General features: G+C 46.4%; 1 protein-coding gene across 1 annotated transcript; it reads right to left on the bottom strand.

Annotated features, from left to right (window-relative positions):
• Positions 1–4,138: 4,138 nt before the first annotated feature.
• TH (tyrosine hydroxylase) lies at positions 4,139–21,252 on the bottom strand. The gene is made up of 13 exons (XM_072864846.1): positions 21,163–21,252; positions 16,741–16,944; positions 13,320–13,494; positions 12,427–12,515; positions 12,143–12,210; positions 10,338–10,388; positions 9,303–9,448; positions 8,753–8,888; positions 8,551–8,620; positions 8,150–8,206; positions 7,452–7,547; positions 7,154–7,287; positions 4,139–4,298 (listed from the first exon to the last, which is right to left on the bottom strand). The coding sequence occupies exons 1-13, from the start codon at positions 21,250–21,252 to the stop codon at positions 4,139–4,141; spliced, it is 1,476 nt and encodes a 491-aa protein (XP_072720947.1).
• Between the last annotated feature and the right edge of the window lie 5,682 nt (positions 21,253–26,934).

Here is a 26,934-nt window from a genome sequence, read left to right as displayed (position 1 = left end):
GGATGCATGACAGGGAGAAAGGCGATGGCAAGCACATAATGGGACACCCATGAAGAAAACAGGAGGTTTATTTTACATGCTTAGAGGGAGAGTGGAAATAAAATATATGTAAAGGATGTTAAAGTACATGGGAAGACTGAAAGCAATACTGAGAAACAATTTAGTAAGCAAGTAGATAAATTGACTCAGAGTTTGTTTACTGCAGCCACAACCAGGAATCAGCTAAAAGAGAAGGTGGGATGGATACTGTGGCCAGCTGAATGAGAGCAAGTCATCTTAGACTGTCGCAATAAGTTACATAAAGGAGTACTAAGTACTCTAAAAAGAGTGCAAAGAATTTATATTTGGCCCCAACTGAAGCAAGATATAGAGGACATAAATAAAAACTGCATAAGGTGTGCAATGATGCAAAAGTGAACTAGTAAAAGAAAGCTGCCAACTCTACTGTACTGGCTAAACCAAGGACCTTGGCAAATACTGCAAAGGGATCATCCAGATAAACTGTCATGCACCTAGGAAAGGTATTGGTATCTCTCTGTCACCATGAATATCTTTCCAGGATGGGTTGAGGCTCTTCCACCTAAAAGGAATACAACCACTGGAACTGTAAAAATGCTGTTAAAGGAAATTGTCCATAGATATGGAACATAGCTGAGGTAGGATGAGATGGAGGAGGGGGCTTTGTAAGTGAAGTAACTCAGGCCTTAATGAGTAACCTGGGGATTAAGCAAGGACTGCATATACCCTACCACCTGCAATCCTCCAGACTGGTAGAAAGAAATGACTCAGACTATTAAAAATAGACTAAAGAAAATTGTAGGACAATATCCAAAATGATGGGCTGAAAAGTTAACGTTGATGTTAGTAGCTTTAAGAAACACAGTGACAGATTAGGGACTGGTTTACAACCCTACCATATTTTGTTTGGATAGCCTGTTCCTCGGTGATCCCATGTCCAAGACCCTAAAATATTATGGCAGGATAAAGAAGAAAACAAGGATCAGGTAGAAGCAGCAACATGAGAAAAATAGGTAAAATGAGAAAGGAAGAATCCAATTCATATATGGCTTATGAAATAAGGGGCCAAGTAATGTATTGGAAATCAGATTAAAAGGAACAAGCCTTAGAGACAAAATGGAAGGGGACCTATTATGTTACTAATAGGATAAGTCTTCTAAGATATTAAATAGATGAGGGCAATGGTAAATACAAATGGGTTCATATTTCTCAGATATCCCCCTGAGGAGCAAAATAATTCTGGAACCTGTCATTAATTTGTCAAGAACACAGACATAGAAAATGCCCCAAAGAGGAACCTTGGACGCCTGTTCAGCCTGAGCCCCTGCACTCACAGCACGCCCCAGCACAACCTCATCTCTCGGAAGCAAGGGGGTGCAGCCCGCATGGTGTTTACCTCCTGTGTGGCTGCAGTAGATCTGTTTATATGCTTGCATACTAACAGGGCTGGTTTATGCTTCGAATTTTGCTTATTTTCTATTTTCGTAGGGCAACAGATTTTACTACAGCTCCTTGAACAAGCAACAGCTGACAGAGTCATGGAGCAGCAACACAAACTCTGAGGCAAGGCGGAGGAGTTGAGGGCTCCTGCAGTTGCAAGGATTTTTAACTTGGCTTTTCACTCCATATTAATAGCTTTGGTCTTTTTATAAATTGCATTAATTTTAGGCATTTAACAAGGCAGATAATGACTGTGAAGTGCTTTGGAGAACTAGAAGCGACCACCTTCAGACCTTTATGGGTTTTGAAGCCAGACCAGAAAGCAAATGCCTCCACAGAGACTCCCTGCTCGGTCCTGATCAGGAGCCTGGTGTCGCTGCAGGGCCTGCAGCATCCTTGCTGCACTTGCGGGCAGTAACCCAGGAGCTGGAGACTACCAAAGGAGAGGAGGAACAGCAACCTACAGGCCAGTAATATGTCATTGCTATTGCTAACAAGGCCATAAGCTGTGCATTAACTATATAGGCTTCATTGTTACATCTTGCCTGTTTGGAGCTTTATTTTCTTTTTTTTTAGTCTGTTTTACTGGAGTCACCAATAAGATTTTCATGGCTAGATAGCTAACCTATGACCTAACCTGCCTTAGTCTTGCATAGCTTGCTCCAGCTACTTCATCTAATAGTAATAACTTAATACCCCAAATTAAAAATTGTTGCAGCTCTTAAGGGAGCCTTCAGAATTACAGCTCAAGATCTGGATCCACCCAGATTGGGAAATCATAGCTGAAGCTTTGGAAAAAGTGCTCTAAAATTACGATAACTGAATGAACTCAGTAGTTTTCTTCATTTACGGGACAATCCTCCAAGGAGGAACAACTTGAGGAGAAGCAGCTAGCCCTAGTGTTGAACTACTGATTTCAGTAATGGTCTTTTAAGCAATTTAGGAGGAATTTAGGACCGGGGTCAAATAAGAAAGGAAACAGAAAGGAGGGATTGAAGCAGGTGGGAGACTAAGTGCTGTCAGTAGCTAAGTAGTTAAAATTTGAGAGAACTGGGGGTTAAGCATATGTATGTGAAGGTCTGAAATACATTGTAAACTATTATGACTGAGCCACAGCAGAAGTAACACTGGAGAGCGATGGTATATATAAGTATTGGAGGATACTTACACCTAATAGCCAAAACTTGACTGCTAAGCCTTGCATTTTGTTAAAGAGGAAATTATAAAAATCATATATAGTGGATAAGGATGGCAAAAGTCTATACAGAAATGTTATCACTGACCATGCATACAACTATGTGTAAGTCTCCCCTTCACTGTCCCCCACAGCTGCTTAGCTGCCTCCACGCATCCCAAGCCCAGCTCTGATACTGCACAGCTGCATAACCTTGGGCCAAACTTCTGAGCAAACCGCTAAGTTATGAGACAGCCTGCAAGAAGATAAGAAGGGCAAAAGCAGGGGGAGGAAAACTGAGAGCTTTGGGTCAGATGAAGCCCTTAATATGTACAGTGAAAGCTGGATGAAACTGGGTTTGACCATCCTAACCGTATGTTACTCTCCTCAGAAGTGGCCAGCAATGGCATTAATCACACACCTGAGCTACATCATAGGATACTGGGATATCTAAGAACAAGACAATGCTGTTACCTGTGTAATAGACTGGAAAAGTGAAAGCATGTGAAATCCTCCCAAGGACTAGCAAACTCAGGACATCAGTGGTCCCACTCAGTCTGCAATAAACTCAGGACACCAAGAGGCTGCCAAGGCTGCCCAGGGCCATCAGCATGCAGGAACATCGATAGCTGTTACTGCTATCTGCTGTGAAGGATGGCAGCTGGGCTCTTGATCACTCCCTGCTGTGGGAGCTTTTAAAAGAAGGCTTGAAGGGGGTGCCCATGCTCTGCTCTGCTCTGCTCTGGGGTGGCCAGGGCTTGCTCTGTAGTGCTTGTGCTGGGGAGGATGCAGGTAGATCAGGGCTGTTCTATGCCAGATAGGCAACTCCTGGCTTAGGTCAGTTTAGAGGTTCAGGGGAGCTATGATGCTTATTGTAGGCTGGTGGGGTGGTGCAGCTCAGGGGTTTGTGTCTAAGCATGCCCCTGCGCGAGAAGCTGAGGGGCGGCTGGGAGCTGAGATTTCAAACTTCATAGGGTTGGTTCAGGCAGAAAAGCTTTTAGAGCAGCTCTGCATTTCCCAAAGGTATGAGGATGTAAGAGACAGGAGATGGTGGGGACTGAGGGTCCCTCATGAAGTTGCTATAGGAGTTGCTTTGGGGCTAAAAAGCAGATTAATTCATTTTCTCAAACTGCAAAAAATAGACTTTCTCTCTCTCTTTTTTTTTTTAAAATAAAGAGACTTTTCTCCTCTTCCTTGCACCCAGGAGCCTAGCACACAGGTCTTGACTTCAACTTTGTAGCTTGGCCATGCTTTTGGTTTGTGCTAAGCCTCTTCCAGCAGCCAATAGAAAAGCTACCCAAAACACCAGCAGGCCTTGGGTCCATCCCTCTGCCCTCCTCCAAGCTGGCCCTACATACAAAAGTGGAAAGCTGTTGGGGTCGCGTGGTGACAGGCAGTGGTGCAAATGTTTGGAGAAGACAGGTAGGAGTTATCAGCTGGGAACTAGGCGAGGGCAGAGCAGGCGGCTGTGAGGGAAGAGGGGAAGGAAAGAGCCCAGTTCTCATATTAACTGATAACATTGAGCGCATTAATCAGCGAGTGAAGCTCATCCCTTACGCTCTCCAGGGAGTGACAGATCGTCTGAGGGCTGTCCAGGAGTTCGATACTGTGGGTGTAGGGTTCGTATTTCACCGAGAAGGGCCGCTTGATGTGTGCCGCGTAGCTCCTGCAAGGAAAGGGTGCAGAGGGCTTGGTACAAGAGATGGGTCCTGAGTCTGCCTCCTACCCGTCACCATTCACCCAGATCACAACCGGTTAATGCCTCCTTTAGGCAGAGTTTCTCGGTTAGCACAAAAGCTCTGGTTTCCCACCTTTCCAGCTCCGCAGGGCTACAGCAGCAGTTGAGATCCCTCCTGTTCAGCACGGAAGACCATGAGTTTGACTGTGGGTTTCTGTGGGCTGAGCACATGGGCTTGCATCAAACTGGAGGGTGCACTGAACTGGTCACCTCTGTGGCCATCACCAGGCATCCTCTACTTCAATTTCTTTTTTTGTTTTTCAAAAATGCTGAGGAGATTTAGAAGCTAATTGCAGGGAAATCCTGTGGTATTATAGTATTATATTCCTAAATCCTTTCTGACATTCATTTATTGACTAATTTCTTCTTGGGGAGGGGGGAACTAGATGCAAGCCATATTAAGGATAAATTTGACAGGCAGTGGCTCAGGCCTGCATGAGGGGATGGAAATAGCATCACCGGAGCCATGTGGCTGAGCAACATTGCACTATTGTACCCAAAGCCAACTGGAGTCTAGATCTCAGTGATAAGCCTGACTTTGCCTGATACCTCTCAGGAGCAAGACCTTGTTGCTACCTTTCTAATGGAGAAGTATATGGTCAAGTGAAAACAAATCAAGGGTAAAGTTTCCCCAAAGTTGCTCATGTTCACTTCCAACACTAAGATTTGTACACTTGACAAGTAGGGTTTTTTTTTCTTTAGTGGCTGTGTAAATATGGAACTGGGAATCTATATTTAGGTACTCATGGCTACAATCTCATGCTGGAAAGGCCTGGGAAGATGAGGGGACAAACGGCGCTAGCAACAGGCATGCTCCTCGCCTCTGCTGAAGCATTACCCTTTCGCTCCTGAATGGCTTAGCTTAGGGTACCCTCTTGTGGCTACCGTGGGGCTGCTCTGGCGCAGGGCTCGGGGAAGCGCATCCCCTTCGCAGATGCTCCTCCGGCTGGTGCTGCATGCCGTGGGGAAGCCTAGTCCTGAATTGCCGGGGTTTGGGGAAAACGCCACCAGCTCCAGACAGGGCCAAGTGGCAACATGGCCAAAGCCGCAGGCTGGTGCTTGCAGGGAAACAAAACCAAGTGCAAACAGAGGGTTTTTCTGCATACTCACATTGTCCACCTCCTAAAAGATGCAACTTATCTCAGTTCCCTCAGGCAAGGGCCAGCTCACCTCACTTATTAATGCTATCAGCCACAGTGATGACTCGTAGCACAGCTGCTAATGGTTAGAAACATGCCCTCCAACACGGATGCGTTCACTTGACACCTTTTTGAAGCATACAAGTACGACATGGGTGCCTGGAAGGGCATTGGGGGAGTGGGGTGTCGTGTCGTGTCGTGTCGTGTCGTGTCATGTCGTGTCGTGTCCACCCTAGAAAACTGGTGGAAAGTTTTCATGTTTTCACCTCATAGAGTAACATCTATGTGGTCTCTGAGCTCTTTAAAGAGTGCTTGTCACTGTCAAAACTCTCTAGCCTAATCTTGGCTGTGTATGTGGTGTATTTTTCCTTTTTAAATGCAAGGAAATGACTCATTAGGCAACAGTTGGGGTTTTTTTAAAGCAGCCTAGTGTGTGTGTCAGAGGACAGGCTCCCCAGGTGCTTGCTTTTGAGCAGCTAGACTCTGGGTTGTATGAACAGTGCAAGTGAGGGTAATAAAAGCAGAAGTTGAAATATAGCAGTCCTCGCCATGTTATTTATATGAAATACCGCAGTTGCAGGAACTGCAAAGTCATGTACATTGTGTAATACTGTCTCATCCCATCCCTTTCCTAAGCCAAGATAAAATGATATAGGCAAAGTTTTCCTTTGTCAGTCAAATGTTAAAGGACTGAGCTTTCCTCCTGTGGGCAATTCTGGGTATGGCCAAGAAAATGCTCTTCTGAACAGATGTCCATGGGTAGAGCTGCCCCTCTCCATCCTGCTTGCAGCCCCATGGGATGGGGAAACCCAGTTACACTGGTGGGATGCTGTCTGGGGTCTGCTAACCCATGTTAATCAGCCTAGGAAGCAAAAGTTCCTTTTTTCCATGGATAAATCTATCCCTGTCAAGCAAATCCTTTTTGTTTGTGTACGAAGTACTAACGATACCTGGGGGTTTTTTGCTAGTTGAATGATAAATGGCTACGTTGCCCAGTAGCTGCTCAGAAAGACAAACATCTTTCCACATCCTAAATTCAGAATGCCACCATTTTGAGCACCTCTTCACTCCTCTCCTAAAACTTTCACCCACAGAGCAAACTTTTACGTGACACAGAAGCCCATGTTTCAGAAGGACACACGCTGGTGAGATGCTCCCATGAGGGGCAGCCGGTACCTGACCTGTATCACTTGGCCCTTCTACACCAAGGAAGCAGAGGGTGTCCTGGTGGGTGGTTTGGGCCTCCAATTTCTGGACCACCAGCCCTCTGTTATGTTGCTTGGCCTCTCCTGGGAACTGGAGATAGTCTGTAACTGCTTCCTATGAGAACGAGGCAGATGAGCTAGATTTGTCCCTTCTCTCGCTCCCACAGTCTTGTCTCCAAGAGTGCCTCCCACTCCATCCCACTCCTCCACACCCATGCCCTTGAGTCCAGCATGTGGGGGGGGGCTCTTGGGCGAATGCGAGGGACTGAGGTTGGACCCTGTCGGAACTGGAGAATCACTTTACTTTGAAAGACCTAACAACAGTTTCCAGAGTACTTCTGAGACCTTGAACTGAAAGCAGCCATGGTGTCAAGCCCTGTTTCAATATATTATAGCTTAATTTCCTTCTGTTTGGGTCTCCCTCACTGCCCGGTCATACCTCAGTTTACTTTTGGCATCACTGAAGCTCTCAGACACAAAATATACAGGCTGGTAGTTCTGGTCCTGGTAGGGCTGAACGGCAGCAGCATCAGGGTCGAAGTCCCGCACCTCTGGTTCACCTGACAAGGAGTGCTATGGACACAGCAGAAAAATGCCGGCATGAAATTAAGGGGATCGGAGACCACATATGTGATAGACAGAGGTGGAGAACAGATCAGGTAAAGTCATTGGAGCTGTGCAGAGGAAGAAGGTTTTTTGCTGTATAGAGCAGAGAGGCAAGTTATGCTGGGACTTACTATGAGCTCCCCATAGGAAGACAGGAGCCCAGCTCCGTAGGCTTTGACTATCCCATTCTGTCTGCAGAGCCCAAACTCCACCGTAAACCAGTACAGCTGTGAAAGGAGAAAGAAAAATGCATAGGGGACACAGCTCCTCATCTTCATCTCCCTGTCACTTCTGAGCCCTTGCATCGCAGCTAGGGTCTGGGGTTGTTTAAATGAACAGGGGCCTGGCACTTTGTCCCCTCTCCTTACCCTGCACCCATCACTGCCAGAGCAAAGTGCTAAACTAAGCTGCTGCCATGCTGGGGCAGATGGAAACTGTGCCCCTGGGCTAGTCGCGTGCACGCCTGGCTGCTGTGTGGTGTTGCCATTTGGTGCCCTTGGAGCAGGATTGGTCACCTTGCCAAGGGAGAGCCAAAGAAAGCGGATGTCATTTAATCCCATCCCAAAGAGTCCCAGCAGTGCTGTCATTAGAAATATGATGCTTGATGATACTCTGGTGCCTGAGAAAATTGGGTTGATGTGCAAGTGAGCTCTGCTGTTTAACTGATCTCCGCTCTGCACAGTCATCATGAAAGAGCAGGACTGGGGCAGCTCGAGTAAGGACTCTGAGCCTGCAAATCTGGGGAGACCAAGCTGCACCAGTCCTCCCAATACTGCAGAAGTGCTGCTGGAGGGGTCAGGGTCCCCATCTAGCAAAGAGGAAAACTTACTGTTGCGAGTTTCTCAATTTCTTCATCAGTTGCTCCCAGAGATGCCAGCCCAATGTCCTGGGAAGAGAAGGGAAGGGGCAAAAGTCAGGACAGATTTGGTCGGAGTGCCTTATGTGTGGATTGCTCTGTTTTATTGCCTTGAGACAACAGATATTGTTACCCTACACTGCCATGCATCTGCTGGGGCTTCACCGTGCTCTGACTAAAAACACTTTGCTGCAGGCTCTGATATTTTTACTCTGTGTTAGGGTTCTCAGTCCATCACTAGGGCTCCTGAACTTCATGTTTAATGTAAATAAATCCTAGAACAAGAAGGGTTTAGGTGGCGACACTGGGGTCGGTTTGGGTTCCCACCTCGTGCCCTGCCCTCTCGGGAGCAAGGAAGCAGACGACCACCTTACCTGAGAGAACTGAGCAAACGTCTTGTCGGCCAGCATCGGGACATGGCCCAGGAGCTCGTGACAGCAATCCCTGCCGATGCCCAGAAGGAAAGGAGGAAAATGTGGTCAGCAGTGGACAGTTTTTCCACTAGGGAGAAAGGTTAATTGCTGGCCAGGTGGGATGTCCGGGCAGGGGAGGCCATCGGGGTTGGGCGATACTCACGGCTCAGGGGAGTGCATGGGCGAGGACGCGTGGCGGATATACTGCGTGCACTGGAAGACACGGAAGGCCAGGCTGGCAAGGAAGTCCCGCGCTGACAGCAAGCCGGCCACCGGCCGGAGCTGGAAGCCGGTCCTCTCTGAAACAGCGCATACTGTCTCTGTGGGGGTGCATGGCCCACAGGGTGTGCTGGTGTTCCATGTTCCCAGCGCGGACACCAAAAGCATCAGTGCTGGAAACTAAAGGGCTTCTGCTGTGCCAAGCCTAATCTTTTTGCTCCTACTAGGGAGCAACATCTGCTCTTTAGGTGCTCAGTGGGATCATTTGACTACAGGCTTGACCTTCAGTTGCAGCCCACTGTGTTTAACTGCAGTCCTCACCACCTGGGGTCTACCCCTGTCCTCTGTGGGCAATGCACAAGCCTCCACCAGCTCTCCTCCCAAATCTCAGCTCACATCCTCCTCCTTCAGGTTTGGGTTTCCAGCTGTAGCTGCCACCACCGTGCTGGAGCCCTGGCAGACCCTGGGCCTGGGTCTCCCAGGCTCATACCCACCTTTCAGGAAGCGAGAGACCTCCTCCAGCTGAGGGATGTTGTTCTCGTTGTAGCCACAGAATTTCTCGAGTAGGTTGAAAGCTTCAAGGTACTCCTTGCAGGCGTGGGTGGGGTACAGGCTCTTCAGGGTGCTGTACACCTCCTTCCTTCAGGACGAGAGGTGGCAGACGTTCAGTGGCTTGATGTGTCTAGTCCTCTCCTGTCCTCTGGTTATACATTATCAAGGACTCACGCCTCTAGGTTTCTTGTCCTTTTGCCTTTCTCCACCCCTACGTCTATGTCTATGTGCATTGATAGGGGTATGCAAACATACAGATACACATTCAAATGAGCCTGCAAAGTCAGCAGTTGTATCTGCACAGACCTATTTCTGACCCTGAAGGTCAGAAGATTATATAAAACGTATTAACTGGAATTAAAATACTCCCTGTAGGTTAGCTCCTGAAGTTGCACTATGAAGACAGTCAATATAACAAGGAGATGACCTTGTTTAGGAGCCTGTGTACTCAGCTCATGTGAGCCGGCCTTGTTTTCAGAGACACTCCTGCAGCGACACTCCTGGAAATAATCACATTCAAAGGAAGCATTTTCCTAAGCGATGCCAGCGAGGCACCATGCAAATATTCACCACGGGCCTCATATTTCTTTCTGCAGCTATGATAACTGCCCTTTGTTTGGAGACTGCTACTAAACCAGGTCCCCTTAGAGAAGTGGGACTCTAAATTATCTCCCTCACTCTCTGGGGAGGCTGCTTCAGAGGAAATTCCTGGGGGCTGCAGCGTGAAAGTGCTCTCGGTGCAGCCCCAGGAGAGGAGGAGACAGAGCATCACTGTTTTGGAGGTAGCTTGCTCTCCCAAATGCAGTACCTACCATAAAATGCTGTGCAATGAGTTACTGTTTTTTATAACAAGCCATTAAGTAGGATGCTTGCACTCCTGATACATTTTTCAAGAGGTCATGCCCTAACCATTTAGGTTTTGATTCACAACTTCTAGTGGTGAAGCCAATAAAGTCATAGATTAAATCAGTGCTCACCAGGTAGCGATCTCCTCTGCCGTGTACTCCACATGAGGGATTGGGTCCCCACTGCAAGGCAAATGCACCGTTACTGACAGCAGCAGAGCACAAGCCAGGCTCCTCTTCCCTTTGAGAAAGAAGCACTTTGGAGAAGCTCTGCATGATGTTGATCAATCTTCTTTAAACCAAACAAGGGGGTGATAGGAAAGACAAAAGCCTTAGTACTGGGTCATTTGTACAGGTGCAACAAATACATAGACACAGAGAAAAGCATTGGTCTAGCCAGAGGTTATAAATGAACAAGGTATGAGCAAAAGCTTAGCAGGCATAATATTTTCCAGAAAAAAAATGGTTTTCACTGGAAAAAATTGAAACTTTGTGTGAAAATAAATTAATTTCATGTGTCTGAACTTCAAAGGGCTGATGGCTCCAAGAATGAATCAGTGGCTGGGAAATAAAAGCAGCTAATAAGGAAAACTAAATGCATTTGTACTGCAGAAAAATATATTGTCAGTAAGATTAAGGACAGCAAGAAAAGAAAACCTTAACATTGATGTAAGTGAGAACTAAAGAAGACTGACACTTTTTCCTTCTCTGCATCATAATTAGCAATTATATTTCCTAAATCTTCTTGTTCTGTATTTGAAGAAAGGAGATATTCAGATATTACAGCGATAAAGCATAGTTCCTTTTCTATTAACAGCCTGAAGGGATGCTACACAGCAGCTCATAAATGCTAACCTGCAGATGAAATGTGAGAGAAGACATCTTAAATGGGTGCCTCATCTTAGGACAGTATTTCTTCCTGTGTTGCTCAGGACTCTCTTGCTGGCACAGTGACTTTCTGTGCATTTAGTTTTAGTACAGGATTAAAACATCGATGTCTATATTCTGGACTTCAAATCTGCAAAGAACATGAAACCTAAGAGAGCAGAAAGCCATGCTGGGATCACACTGGTTGCAGGGGTAGCTCAAGAAGGTGACCCATATAATTTCCATAGTCTGCTTTCAGCACAGCTTGCTACAGAAATCTACATTTAAAGTCCTGCTTGGAGAGGGAGACGCTACAGTGGAAGGCAGTGTTAGTGAATAGGATCTAGGGAATATTTTACAAACCTAACTGCATATTAGAGCTCTGTTTGATGTTGTAGTGAAGAGGCTGAGTGCTATCACTGCATATATCAGGAGTATTAAGTAGGAGTACAAGAGATAGTCTTAAATCTATATAAGACAATGATGAGACCATTACTGGAATCTATTTAATTTGTCAGAGGGAGTTAGGAGGTGAACCATTTAGTCTATAAATACCATCATAGCAAAAAAAAATCTGATAGCAGAATTCAATCTAGCAGATGAAAGGCATGTATGATCCATTGGGCAAAGGCTAAAGCTACCAAAGTTCAGTTTAGAAATAAAACTCACATTTTTTCACAGCCAGGATAATGAACCATTGGAACAAGTTTTCTGGGCACATGGTAGCTTTTTCAGTACTTGAAACACTGAAGTCGAAACTAGATGACATTTTAAAAGAGATGATACATTTCAAAATGAAGTTTGAGGTCTGATGGAATTATATGTGGATTTTGTTATGCAGGAGGTTTATTCTGGCTTTATCAATGTATGAATTAGTGACCACAGACATTTTTTAATTAAGAAGAGACTGGAATACATAGAAAGAAGAGAGGCACAAAAAGAGCTGGCAAGCCTGAATGGGGAGACAAAACATAAAAGAAGGTAAGTCTCATGCAGGTAGCACAATGACTTCGCAACAGGTTGCATTGACATAGCATTATCCTTGCATGGATGTTAGGAAAGAGACTTACTGCTTATAGTGAAAAGCAATTTCTGCTATCGATTTCCTTCTCTGGCGATATACTTGGTCAGAGTAGCCCTGTGATGACAAATAGGAACAGAGACAGGATTTTTAATCAGTTACTAAAATTTCTCACCCAACAAAGTTCATCACTAGCTGGAGAAACTTCTCTCATGGTGGTGATTGCCCTACAGTTCCCTGATCCACTGCACTAATAGGTGTTCTCCAGCTCCCTGCTTCTGAGGGAAGGCTCAGGACTCCAGCATGAGGATGTGCCCACATGGACCAACTCACCGGGTGATCCAGATCCAAGTCAGGGTCAAACTTGGTGACCAAATGGTGGCACTTGTCCAATTCACAGATTTTTCTGGGAAACCAGTGAACTGTGGGGAGAGAGAAAGATTAAAACTGGCTGTGGAAGTGAAGATGGAGCATCCCCTGCTGAGGAGGGGTTGTGAGGTTGAATAAGATACATCTGACCTGGTGTACCAAATGCACACACACAACAAACAGTGCATGACACAGCTGTGCCTTCTGGGCAGTAGTCCCACACTCTCAATGCTCTTGTCCTAGAGTCAGGTCTAATGCCATGATCTGCATCTCATGACTTCCCTGCCCATCTCTCAGCAGAGTATTTTGTGACAAAAGTAAACAAGAAGGTGAAAATTCGATTTTACTTAAAGATTCTAGACATCACATTAAAAACAAATCCAGAGGTCCAACTGGCTGTAGAGAGATCACTGCAGATCTCTAGGGATATTTTACAATAAGAATCACCCTGTCCTCAGAACAGGATGGCATGGGGATTGTCTTGTAGTTTAGTGCTGGATCTGTACAGAGTTCCTGATGCATAGTAGGAAACTATTTTACATTTATAATATAAAACACTGGAGTAGGGATGGAGAACTCTGTAGGAGAGGTGTGAACAAAGCATGGAATTTCATCTCCTATTTATATTTTTTTCAGTCTGGCACCAGAAGAATGGGCTATGGACTCTGGAGTCTGTTGAGAAATGGACAAGGAGGGAAGTGGCTTTCAGGATTCAGGTGTCCCAGAGGCAGTCTTTTCTGTTTTACTCAAATTCAGCATACAGTAGCCCTTCCCCTTTTCTGGGAATAACAAAGTCTCCACCCTGTTTCTACAGCTCAGCCTCTCCACAAAAGTGAAACAGTTTGTAAGTTCCTTACATTTGTCTTCCTTAGTGGTCCTCACGTCTTCTGCTACCCTCTTGATGGAGCTAATGAAAGTATTGAGGTCAGAGCTGTGGACTTCACAGCGCACAAAGTACTCTAGTTCAGCGGTCCCTTCACGGGGCTTTCGGCTAAGCCTGGTCTCCAGGTGGTGAATTTTAGCTTCAAATGTCTTTTGGGACATGGAAAAGGAGAACAAAAACATTAAACACTTGAAACACCTGCTGGTACTTCCCAAAGATGTCCATATGGATACATTTGGGAGGGACTCCCCCTTGTCTTTTTCTTCTTCTTTTTTTTCCCCCACTGGGATAAACACACTTATCCATTAATTCCACAGGTTTTCCTTCTGGACAGACAACCAGCGGGGCTGGTCAATAACTATCAGCAGGAGACTTCTGCAGTGGAAGAAGATCCTATCAAGAGGGGACCCTGATGTGGCAAAACGCCACCTCCTGTGACCCCCTCTCCTTTCATCTCCCACTTCAGGCAAAGCTGCTGCTTTGCTGGCGGGGGGAAGGGGCGGCCATGACGGAGAAGGGGCGGGCGCTGCCGGGCGCGGGCGGGCGGCGCGGCGCTGGCCGTGGTGCTGAACGGCGGGGCTCAGCCGCACCCAGCCTGCAGCCGCGTTAATCTGGGGCTCACTATCGGAACTGATATCATTTGGGCTCATCATCAGAACTGGCCTCCCACAAAGAATAAGAAGGAGACAAAATGGAGTCTATAGTCTTCCAAAGGGCCCTGGCAGATTCGTGGATATTTTCTTTAGCTCAGTGAAAACTGGCAGGACAAGCCCAAGTCCCTGGGCAATGACCCAACCTTTCCAAAGTCTCTGCAAGATCTTTGGTAGAGGAAGGGACATGATTTCTTTTGTTAATCAGAGGCAGAAAGATGAGAAGGAACAGATGCGATGCCACCAGTAAATTAAATTTAGGACCATGTTTTTTAATGTACCTACCAACTTCACTATTACATTGTCCCCTCAACAATCAATACCTTTGCATTAATCTGACAGCCGTGATTGCATTACCTATGCTTTGGCTGCATGTAACACATACGGAAGAGTGAAACCAGCTTCCCTGCAGCCTGGTTCATGATGAGGCAAATGTCATTATGCCTGTCTGCTTTCATATCTTGTACCTGCATTGCCAGAGGGATCTGGGAAATGAATCTTCCTCTGTTGTGGCTTGACATGCTTGTCTTTTTATTATATTTAAAGCTCTCTCTGTGACAAGTTCAAAGAGCTTTTTTACTAGGAAAGCTCTTGATGTGGCAAGTAAATTGCTCCAGGAAGAAACAAATAATATTTGAACATAAGCTGCCCCTCCGTCTTGCTTGATCTTTTAAAAATTGTTTAAATTACAGACTTTAAGTGCAGTGTAATATAAAATCTAACAAGTACAAGAGCCTACACTTCTATGTTTCATACCCATTAAGCAGCCTGTTGCATTTGAAATGTTACACTGATGGATTTTTCATGCTTTATCTGGCAGCTGTGCACTTCGAGGAAGGAGATCCCAACCATGGCAACACCAAGGCTTTTGTCTGACAAGCTTGTCTTAGAGATTCTTTCAGTCTTGAGACAAGAACCATATGTTGCCCAGAAAATAGCTTTTCTTGCAATAGTCCTCTCAGAGGAGATGCAAGATGTTTTGTAATTGCTGAAGATCTTAAACACTTTTCATAAGATTATCAGAGATAGAACTGCATGGGCAATGAATAGCTAGAATACCCTGCAGTTTCAGGGAAATACTTATCCCCCAAACACACTTTCTGTATGTTTACAGCTGTTGGGTAGTGGCTTTGCTGTATAGTGTTGCTGGTGATCTGTTTTTACCCCAGAAGTGGCTGCATTTCATGGGGAAGAAGGTGTTATATAATTATCATATGTATTAATATATGAGCTAGCAGCATGCCCTTGTGACGAGAAAGGCCAATCACATACTGAATTGTAGTAGCAAGACTGTAGACAACAGGTCAAAGGAAGTGATTCTTCCTCTCTATCTGGGATGAGGGAGACCACATCTGGAGTATCATGTCCCGTAGAAGAAAGACATTGATGTGCTGTAGCAGGTATAGTGGAGGGCTGCCAAGATGCTCAGGGGTCTGGAGCACAATGCTATATGAAGAAAGACTGAGGGAATTGGATTTGTTCAGCTTTAAGAACTGAAGGGGCAGGGGAAATTGGTTCACTGTCTACCTCCCATCTGGTGGGAGGGTGTAAAGAAGACAGAGCCAGACTCATCTGAAAAGTACACAGTGGGAGGATAAGAAGCAACGGGCACAAGCTGGAAGCAAGGACATTAAAAAGAAAAAGAAAAGACAAAAAAATTTTTACCATGAAGGCAGTCAAACACTGCTCAAGGGGTCCAAGGAGACTGTGGGATCTCTACCTTAGTGATATTCAAAATGCAACAAGCACAGCCCCGAGCAACCTGCTGCGACTGGACCTGCTCTGAGCAGGAGGTTGGACTAGAGACATCTGGAGGCCCCTTACAGCCCACGTGAGTGACTAATAGGAACAAATTGTTCTCTCCTCTCACTGCTGAAGTCAATGAAATTAAACTACTGTAGATAAAACATACCTCAGAACCTCAGTTTGCAAAACACTTTTGAATCCTTCTGGATGAAAATGTACTACATAATTGCAAGTTGTCGTGTTTTGATTACTGTTTAAATAGGCTGCACTTATCTCAGTCTTTCCGTTCATGGTACTGAGATCCTAGACAATGCAACATTATATTGCTGGCTAGGGGGAAAAAGCTCAATTAGTTACCAGTTTTCCCTGTTATTAAAGCCATATACAGGGAGCATCTCTGGGGGGAACCAACAGAACCTTTAACATGTGAATCAAATCCATCCCTGAAGTAGGGAGGTAATTTTGAAATCAATATACCAGTTTTACACGCAGGATGAAGTTGTTCCTGTAACTCTTTGACCAAGGACCAATGTGGCAATGCCATTCAGAGACTGCCAAAGCCTTGACCCACAGGTAAGGCGGGTTCAGTCTGTAGCCATGCAGGGCACATAGCTTGCTTTGAATGTGGGATCAGAGCCCTGCGCATGAACTTGAAGTGCTGAGCAGTGGCAGGGGCTGTCAGAGTATGCTACAAGCCACAAGGGTGTGGATTGTAGGTGTGAAACGGTGTGGTCGGATACAGTAATTAAGTAAAATTAAGCCCAGGGCTTAACAGCGCTACCAGACAGAGATATGGCTCATTCTTAGTGATGGAAAGTGAGGGCATGCTGGGGCATGAGCAAAGCATGACTGTGGGGACATCAGACAATTAACTGATAATTTGCAGAAGGCAGACCTAGTCTGAGTCTTCTTTAGTAGACTCAAGTAATATTTCTCACAGAACAGCCATGAAACCTGTAGCGTGTTCCTTGAGTCCCATACAACAGGTTAGGTACTCACCTCAAATACCTTAAGTGCACGGGACAGTGGTGAAGTCTTGGCTCCCTTGAGCATGAAGAAGAGGTTCAGCATGGCTCTCCCATCCTTCTCCTCAAAGACAATGGTCTCCGTAGACTCTGCAGCATCAGTGGCTGCAGCTGCAGCCTCTCTTTCCTTCCTGGCATCTTCAATGAGGCTTTGACGTCTACCAATGAACCGCGGAGACTGGAGGCAGAACAGAAATAAATAACACTTCTGATAGAGCTGTAGGGGAGATCAGAGGTATCCCCAGTAGCTGGATGAGGTGTGACTGATGTTTCTTGGCAGAGGAAGAAGGGGAAGGTTGGACTGACTTGCCTGGCTTTGTAGAGGAAGCTCTGGTGATGAGGACTGAGGCTTTAGAATTGAACTTTCAGAAATGTGGAGCTTTAGGAAAAATCTGTGTAAAATATCCTTGTAGCATGACTAGAGAGTGGGCTTCTCCCCTCATCTTCCCTAGAAACAGTTATCAATATCCTTCAAAAAATAAAAATCAGAAACAATCTTACACGGTTTTCAGGTGTCTGACGAACTCAAGTGGAGAGGCATTAGATAAACGTGAAGTCATCTGAGAAAAGATATGCTAAGAGGGACAGCTGAAGCCCACATCTGTGGCCTGGCCAGGAAACATGAACTCTTCACAGGTGTATTAGCAGGGCAGCTTAGCTAAACTGCTCCCAGGATCCAACGTGACATTTTCTTCTGACATTAAGTGGATGCTTGCCCATTGAAGTGTAACTGGAACCGCATCCATATACCCCAGAAAATAAATTCCTCCCACTGATCTATAGATTTCTTTTGTCCCAACAAACTCCTGAAGATTTCTGTTTACTTGCAATTGCACCTAAAATGCTGCAACTCTGTGCCTGGGGTCATGTTAGGTTACTTGTTTATATTTATAGTGAGCTACAAACTATTTCCATCACTGCTGTTTCTTTTGTTATACAAATAGCTCATATACTAACTTATTTGTTCTTGGTATTTTTACAACCAGTTTTCCATTTAGAGGCAGCTCAGCTGGTTCCAATTTTGTGTGTTCAATACCCAAACCAGATGACAAACCCTCAGAACTTGCTGAAAGAAACCTGGGGCAGCACTGAAGAAGGACCAGCACATAAAGCCATCCAGCCCCTGCATATAGAGTGGGACTGGCTGCAGTATTCCCTCTGATTACATTGAAAATATCTGGAAAAGAGATAGATGCTAACCAAGCAGTGCCCTCCCTACCTTGTGAAATTTGGAGAACGTTTTCCTTTTAAAAAGACAGCCTGCTCAACTACTAAGCACATTTTCTCTCTGATTTTCAAAGCCCACCATCAGTAACTAATGTTTCCTGTGAAAATCCTCTTGGATGCTTTAATGGTGTAAAACTGACATTTTAAATGCAGCCTGCAAAATGTAGCACATCTAGGCACCAGCCCACACACTTCTATGTGGTCCTTTTTTAATAAAGATACCCCTCTGAAATGGTATTTGCTGATGCTCAACCCCTTTATTCCTTGTGGCACAGAAAAACACCTTCTAACAAATAAGCACGTACTGCTGCTTGTCTAAATCGATGGTATTCATGCCCAAAGAGAGAAGACATCTAATAAGTACCCTGAGGCATAACTTTTAAAAGCACGTGAGCATGTGCTCAGCTGTAAGCGTGTGTTTTATATCGCTACCGAGTTTAAAGCTAAGCTGGTGTTTACTTTAAAGTGCCTGCAATAAGGAGGGCAAACAGCCTTGTGCTAGCCACAGTAACTGGGCTCTGCAGCGGTCCCAAGCCAGGCAGTGCTTTAGCTAAGGATGTTTTATTACACTGTGCCCCAAGGTGCAGAGGTGCAGCAGGATTTTTACTTCTGTGGTGGAGTGGAGGAGAGGAGGGAAATTAGACCCCCGTGTTTAGGCTGTAAATCAAGTTAAAATCCAACTGGAAGGAGTTTAAATAGTGAGGAGACCCGTGTGACTGGAAAGCCGCACTGGGAGAGGCAGCCACGAACAGTCAGACCCATGTGCTGGGACTGGGTGGCCCCCTGGCAGGCAGGAGCAGGGGGGTTCAGCCGCTGTTGAGAAGTCCTGGAAGCTGCTTAGCTCCATGCTGGCATGTTTCGGGTGGGTAAATTAAAAAATAAATAAATAAAAGGCTGAATTTTGCTTGGGAGAAGAGCACTGGGAGGGGTCTGCCTGTCTGCTGCCTCTTCTGCCGGGCAGAGGCTGCCTGGCTGCGGGCTCCCCATCTCATCGTCCTCTCCTCTGCCCCTCACATTTACGCTCATCAGGGTATTACCTCCTTTTGCTGGAAATTAGGAATCTGGCATACAAACTAACCAAACTGATCTCTCATGATAAATGCCTTCCTTTCTTCGGAAGGCACTGTTACATGGTATTTCTGAATTGCCTTGCAGACTAGCTCCCTGTGTGCATATCTAGCTACAGTGAGAAGTTTAATTTGATTTTGCAAGCAGTTATTTGCCTAACTGGGGCCTGAGTCTGATACAGTCATTCACCTCTTATGAAGGGTTAGTTCATTTTTCCTCCTTTGAATTTGCTGCAGCTCAGAGTGCCCTGCCTAAGCAGTGTCATTAAAAATAGGGACTGCAAAGGGGCTTTTTTTCCCCCAGTTTGCACAGTCTCCCCTGAGCAGGGTGCTGGTCCCTGGGGATTAATGGCAAGGGAACACCTCAGACCTGCCGGAGCTGGTGCGGTGGTGGGCAGGGGCTGGGTGGCCTATCACCCATGGTCACGCCGACACCACGAGGGCCGGGGACATGCGATGTCACATACAAATGCAGAGTCATGTCTCTTGCCTGGTACAAGCCAGCAAAATAAGTGATGGGATTGTGGAGAGCTCCTATGCTAGGTGAGAGCAAAGGGCAAAGCCTTTCATGCAGCCTGCTCTCAGAGTGATCCTAACGGGGCTAAGGGTTTTTTTTATTTTTTTGAGAATTTCCATTCAAAGAAGGGATGCAAAGGTGGGATGAGGTTTTATGTCCACCCCAGGCTGGAGGAGCTGCTCACCCCAAGCAGGCTGCCATGCTCCTGCCAACACACCTGGTAAACCTGAATTCCTCTGGCCCCCTCGTTCAGTGGCCCATTTCCCATCAAACATGAAGCAGCACCCCAGAGTGAGTAATAACCAAACACTCACCCCTTCTCCAGACAACAACGAGTGTCTCAAGTACTGATTTGATGAGCAGCCTGGAAAATACCAGGTTTTCAAGAACCACTTAAGTGTTCATTATTTTGCCAGAATGAAAATGGTTGTGTGAGAGGGAAGCCTTCCCTGATTTCCATTTATTAGACAAAGCAAGCTTACTTGCTTGTTTCCTAAATGTTTCCCTTCCTTTCCAGCACACTCCACTCTCTAAAACACCTCTCACTGCCTATGTAGTGGCTGATTTTACCGAGTCAGAGCATCACACAGGGTTAAGAGGAGAGCGGGTGAAAAAGGCAGTGGGCGTAGGGGAGGGAAATGGGGAGCTCTATAACCGACCTGCTGGAGTCACTCTGCAGACATCTGCCAAACACATCTGCTCCCTAACCTGACTCGATTCCTGGGTTTCTTCCTGCCGAGTATCCCAAGAGGGTCCCTTCCTGGTGCACCCGCTGCCACCGGCTGCTCTGGCTCCTCCAGGGTCACCTGCAGCCTGACCACATCTCTGACCCACAGGACTGTCCCATGCTGGGAGTCTCCGGGCTCCTCCTGCCTGCCCTGGCATTTGGGTTAGGAGGTGAAATGTCCCTGTCCCTACAGCCAGTCAATGGGTTGGCCAGACTTGGCTTTCTAAAGGCACTTGACAGCTCAGCAGGAAGTTTTCCTCTCCTTTCCCTGACACATACAGATCTGGTGTGTGCAGAAGCACCCGCCGGGCTAAACCCAGGGCTGAGACCACATCAAGGGAGGGCTGGGAACAGAAGTGGGGGAAGGATGTGCTGGGAGAAAGCGAAAACTGTGGATGTAGCAGCAGCGAACAAACTGATTAAATTGCCTGTGCCTCGTATGTTGTCTGAAATAACAGCCACACTTTTTCATTATGCTGGAACAGGAGAAATCTCTGCAGTTTATTGCCTTGAAAGCAGGAGAGCATTAAGATTTTTGAATTGCCTTTCACGTTGGGGATTCCTTGTTATTCCTGCCTTAGGTCTATGGGTTATTTACCCTGCTTTTGGTTGGGGGGGTTGTTGCATTAGTTCAAACTTTCATCCCCCTAAATGTTTGCATTTCACATGTACCAGTATGTAGAGAGAACTGTTCAGGTAATTTCCCTTTGCCAGCCTGGAGCCCGGAGGTGCCCATGTGGGGAAACTCCCACAAAGGCAGTGTTGGTCCATCTATCCCTGCCTGCCTCTGCCTATAGCTACGGGAGAGGCTGTGGTTTTTGGAGGGGGAGGGAAAGAAGTGGGATAGGGTTGTCTTACCATGATGGCCTCGGCTTGCTTGGAGTCCAGCTCTGACACCGCCCTGCGGAAGCCTTTGGCTGCAGAGGTGGAGATGTTCGGGGTTGGCATCTTTGCTCTTCCACGAGCTCTGATCTCCGCTTTCCAGCTCCTTGCCAGCTTTTTATAGGGCAGGGCTGACGTCAAAGACTCTTTCAAATCTTCTCTCCCCCCGCCACCTCCCCATCACCACATCCCTCCTTTCTCCCCCTCAGGCTGAGAGGAGGAGGGGATGTGAAGGAGAGAAACGTTTCTGGCCCATTAAATCTAATCGCTACAAAGATTGCAGACACCCTGCCTTCGCAGACCAGACGCTCCCCCCACCTGTTTGCCTGTGCCCAAAAGATTTCTACTCTGTTTTTTCCCCCCCCTTCTTCTTGATGGAGTTCAGTCTCACACCGTGTTTCAGTCTGACACGTTTGCTTTCCCAGCTTGGGAGTTGCATGAAAGGATTTTGATCTGTGAAAGGACAAAATCAAAGGAAGGAAGAGATTCAGCCCTCTAGCTCTTTTTTCCCCATGTTTGCCTTGTCATTGAGGCAGTAAATGAATAGGAAAATAACACTGATTCCCCCAAGGCAGCCGTGGGACTGGGTGCTGTTCTCACATAACGCACCTCCCAACGCCTGGCCCCTGCAAATGCTGTGCATTTCAGTGCTCTCCCACCACCTCATGTCTTGGTTTGGCCATGTAATGCTGACAGCAGGACTACAGAATTGGGCCCCTTGAGTCCTCAGAGATGAAAAAGGCTTTAAAGAAAATAACCTGGAAAAAACCCCTCTCATTCCTGCCTTCCCAAGGGCTTTGCTTCCTCTTGCAGTAATTCCTAAGAGACCAAATGCCCAAGGACCTCTGGGGCTGTGACAGTGGGTGGCAGCTCAGGACCCATCCCAGGACTCTGCTTTGCTGCAAGCAAAATAGCCTTTTCCTCCTGGGGGATTTGCCACTCCCTCACCAAACAAGCACTGCGGGAATGCACAGTCCTGCTTCGTGTGAGCCACCGCCGCACTGGGGACAGACCACTGGCTGGCACAAATCCCTGCGGTGGGGAAGCCAGTGGCGTTTCACTGACTGACTGCTGGAGAGCTCACCCGCAACGTTGCCAACCACAGCATTGCTTTGGGAGACATCTGCTGAAGACACCTGGTTAGTGTTGGTGGCTCATCCTTCCCGTGGTGGGACAGCTGAGTTCATGCCAGTGTGCTGATGATTTTTGCAGTGCCAAAAGCCCTGGAGGATCAACATCCCATTGACCTCCTCGAGGCTGCAAAGGTCTCGATGTTTGCCATCTCCTGCAAACACCAGGGAGCAGACAGCATGATCAATGCTGCCAGCCCCACCAAGGCAGCTTGGGAAAGCCCAGCTGGCTAGAGGTTGGTAGAAGTTGAAGCTGAAGTGGGCAGTTTGCTGCAGCAGCTAAAGATTTGTTTCAGTAGTGAGGCAAAAATAATTTTAATTCAGGTGGAGTATCTTCTCCTATTGTGGGTGCTGAGGACACCCTGCTGTTCAGTACAGTGGAAACCAGAGGAAGGAGTTAAGCAGCCATTGGGGCTCCTCTCTCCCCAGCCTCTGCATCCTCCCGTATGGGACCACCTTGCACACCGAGAGCAGCCCCTGCTTTTGTTTTAATTTCATCCCTAATCCCCTCTGAGTCTCCTAACCTTCTGTTTGCCCTCTGCTAAACCCTCGATGCTCAAAACACAAGATAAAAAACCCACCAAACTGATGAAGGGGAATGCTGCCTGGTGTTGCAGGATCTTCTCAGAAAACATTTTAGGGGCAGGTCCTGAGTCATTCCTGCTGCCCAGCAGCTAGGCAAGGAGCAGCATTGCAGACTAAGTCATCTCCTGGCTGCTGGGGTGGCCTTGGGGACCCTCTTACTGGGGAAAACAAATTAGCACAATCCTACAGTTGATTTTTTTTTGTGCCACTGGCTGAGGTGGACTGTGGTAGCCGGACAAGCTGGGGTGCTGGGAACACTGCTCTGAGATACCAGCGCTCACTCCGACGCTGCCGCCTTAGCCAGGTGTCCCAGCTGCGCTCGCTGTGGGCTGCACCTTTTCACAACCCTTTTGAGCCCATTTTTTCCATCAGGTGCACAGAACAGAAGATCATCGGCATTGCTTCGCACTGCCACTGAGAGACTGCAGTCACCTTAGGAGTGACAGCTGTCTTTGACAGCCAGGCTCACCGACCTGCTCAGGAATTGATTGCTTCCTGGCTAAGGGAACGGAGGGTTTTGGGGATGACTGTGGGACAGCATTAATTTAGAACACAGCCCAGTTTCTGCTGAAGTTAATCTTTCCATGAAACTTAAGAAGATTAGGATCTCATGCAGATTGCCACCCATGCTGTCTCATGTTTCCACGTTCTGTCCCAACTTTTTTGAAGCAAGGCTTTTCTCAGGAATCTCATAGACAGGACTTTCAAGCAGTATGATGCTCATTCCCATGCTGGAACATTTCTGTCTTACCCCAATCACAGCCACAGAGTGTGAAGAGGGATGCCCACCCCAGACAATCCCGCAGTAGTCAATCACAGCAATTCATCCTGATTTTTATCCTGCAAGATACCTGGTCCTCTCCAGAGACCAAGGGGAAAAATTATGGGGTTTTTGTGGGTTTTTAAGTTTATCTTCAGTACTCTTTCTGATATAGGGGAGATTAAAGACAAGCAGTAAATTCAGTAGACAGTCAGAAACAGCTCCTTCAAACAAGCAGGTGTCTGTCCTAGGTTGCACCAGTGTCTTGCCTTAGGAAGACTGAATCCACTCTGCTGTTAGTGCTTCCTAGTATGTAGGCAGTAGATCTCATATGGAAATATATGAGTTAAAAGCAAACTAAGACCATATTGGTCATCTGAAGATAATCTATGAAGACTGGCAGGAAGACGAACCAACTCCAAAAGAGGCCACAAAAATAAAACTTACGTATCTTTCATGTTATACATCAGTGAAGAGCCCTCACTGGGGATTCTGTAACTCCATTAATGCCAGTAAAGTAAACATATGAAGAAAGCAAAGAAGATGCCTCTTGCAGCCATTGCCTGTTTGCTTTGCTGAAGAAGTTGTCCTATGCAGCTTTACAGCCACACAAGGCCATTTCATACAATGGTGGTGTTAGATAATCTAGGATGAAGCTGCAAAGGTGTTAAGGGTAGAAAGCCATAGTTAGGCTAAGTACTCAAGAAATGTTTAATTAAAACTATTCAGAGACTTTGCTAGCGTGACACACTGTTACAATATGAGCATTGTCAATGAAAGGCCTTGCCAAGATTGGGCCAGCTTCACTGGGATTTCATTTGGGAAGGAAAAAGGGACTTAGGTAGGAGAAGAGTTACAAGAATTGCATTTGAATATTTTTATCAAAGAAACTTTTAATTCTGGATTAACTCTTCTGGATTGCACTACCTTTAAAACAGCATGTAGAATATGGAATTTCAGCATTTTTGTTTGAGGTTTTCAGTTCAATTTTAGGACAAATTTCAAATTCTTTAATGAATTTAATCTCTTTTCCTTCATACTGTTTTCTTATCTTAAAATCAGAACCATTTTGCTAGACCTTTTATTTTTGGTAACTGACTTAGTTTAAAGGTCTCTTTAGAACAGCATTTGCCAGGGATGGTAAACCTAAAATCAGCCATCAAAGCAAGTTCCAGTTATCCAAATTTGTGATCAATTTGCTGAAAGGATAGCCTTAAAATGTCAGTTCATGTAAAGAATTGAGAAAATTGGTAAAGTACTTTAGTAAATATGGGAACAAAACGAGTCACTCAGCCTTCCTTCAGGCTGTAACATATTCAGAGGTCACATATGAAGGCTCTTCTGAAAAACAGTGTCTCTAAAAAGCACTGATAACATCAGACAAGTTTTCAAGACTTTTGTATGAATAGATGGAATTTCTTTGAATATATTTTCTGTTTTCCTTTTGTCTCATTACGTATTGTTTCTCTCCTTGTGAAATCCAGTACTTTATTTAAGCTCATCAGTTCTTCTACTTAGTTATCTCACCCCAAAGCCCTTGATTTTTAATCCCTCTTCTTTATATGGATGACAAATCAGGCATACAACTCTTTTCTTCTTTAAGCCCTGCTAATCTGTCACCCCCCATCCCTGTCTGGTGATGAGAGTCCTGCATTGTACAGAAATGCTCTCCAGCACGGAGGCTCCACGTAGCCAAAGTGAAGTCCTGCTTTCCATGCAACCAAGGGCAAAACTTCCAGATTGCCACGAGTGATGGTAAGACTTTCTCCCTCTGATATGAGTGGAAAATCATGTTGGTTCTCCTGTCCTGGAAAAGCTGACAAAGGAGGTGAGCTGGGAGAAACCACATGGCAGCAGGTTCTCCTTTTGGGCAAGAAGGTGGGCAGCAGGTGGACGTCCTTCAGACCAGTGTTATCAGCATAGCTGCAAGAGGACAGGCCTTGCTTTTTCCCAACTGGTCCAGTGCAAATCTCCTTAACACATTTTCCACCTGTGTCTTTCCCAGGCAAAGTCCCCCCTTTTTGGAGACCACCCACAGCTTGGACATTTCCATCTCTTTGTGTGTCTACATCTCTATAAATCACCTATTTTGGTCCATGTTTAAGTTCTGCTGCTATCAGACATGACTTCTGGGGGGTGTGAGCCTGTTTGGTTAAACCAAGCCAGGCTTGTCTCAGCTTTTGTCATGTTTGACTAACTACTAGATTTGCTAATGAGGAAGAGGAGCCTTTAGGAAGCTTTATGAAGGAAATACAACAGATGGATGGGTCTTCATCACTGCTTTGTTTCTCACACTCCAACCACACAACCGTCCTTGAATGTGTGCGGGTGCCATGTGTATCCAGCTGTGTGTTTTAAGAGATTAATCTGACATAAAGCAGAAACAGCAAACACTGTTGGACACTGCTTCGCTGCACTAGTCCCCAGACAGAAAAGCCCATAAACTGGGCAGATCTGACTGTGCCTCCCTCAAGGGTAAAGCAGACCCAGAAAGGATCCAGAAATGGCATTAAGGTGCAGAGCACCGCTGGTCCTCGGGAGGCTCATTTCACCTGCCACTGGATGCAGGATTGGCAGTGAAGAGAGAAGAGCAAGATGTTATCATCTTTGGCTGGATCCATGTGGTCATTTTGTGCATCCTCAGGCATTGTTCGCAACAATCACCATTCCTGAACACCTCGGGTATGGGGACCAAGAGGAAAACCCCATCTGCCAAATTACTGTCCCTCACCATGGGAGCTGGAGAGATCTCCATGCAACAGCCTGTGGTCTTGATACAAGTCCCAGGGTGAATCAGTAGCAAAGGCACTTACAGCCCAGCCTGGCAATGGCGGGGGTCTCTCCGGTGGCCCAGGGAGCTGCAGGGACAGGGTTTGCACTGTGAGAGTGCCCCACCGAGGGCCAAAGAAAGGGATGGTGTACGCTAATGTGAGGGCGAGCTGCCATCTCCCATCACAACCGAGGCAACCCTGATGGCCATGTGGGGTGCTCAGGTCCCCTTGTTGCTCTTTCTGCCACCCACCTGCTCTCTCTCCCTCTTCCCCTCCCAGCCTGAATAATTACAGTCTGCCACATGAAGCAATTACATGGGGGGGGGTTAGCAAGCTCCATCAAGAGATGTTTTTTTCTCTTCTTCCTTTGCAGCTCCATTCAACAGCTCTGAGTGCCACAAAGGAGTTTAATAACCCATAATGACACCTCAGGCTTCCACATCTTTGCAGCCTCCCTAGGACTGGGGCAGCGGCAGGAGGAAAAAAAAAGATCATTAAAATC

The sequence above is a fragment of the Ciconia boyciana genome, chromosome 6, assembly GCF_034638445.1.
Source record: "Ciconia boyciana chromosome 6, ASM3463844v1, whole genome shotgun sequence".
NCBI classification, from domain to species: domain Eukaryota; kingdom Metazoa; phylum Chordata; class Aves; order Ciconiiformes; family Ciconiidae; genus Ciconia; species Ciconia boyciana.
The sequence above is the reverse complement of the archived record's forward strand: the minus strand, read 5'-3'. Positions and strand labels throughout refer to the sequence as shown.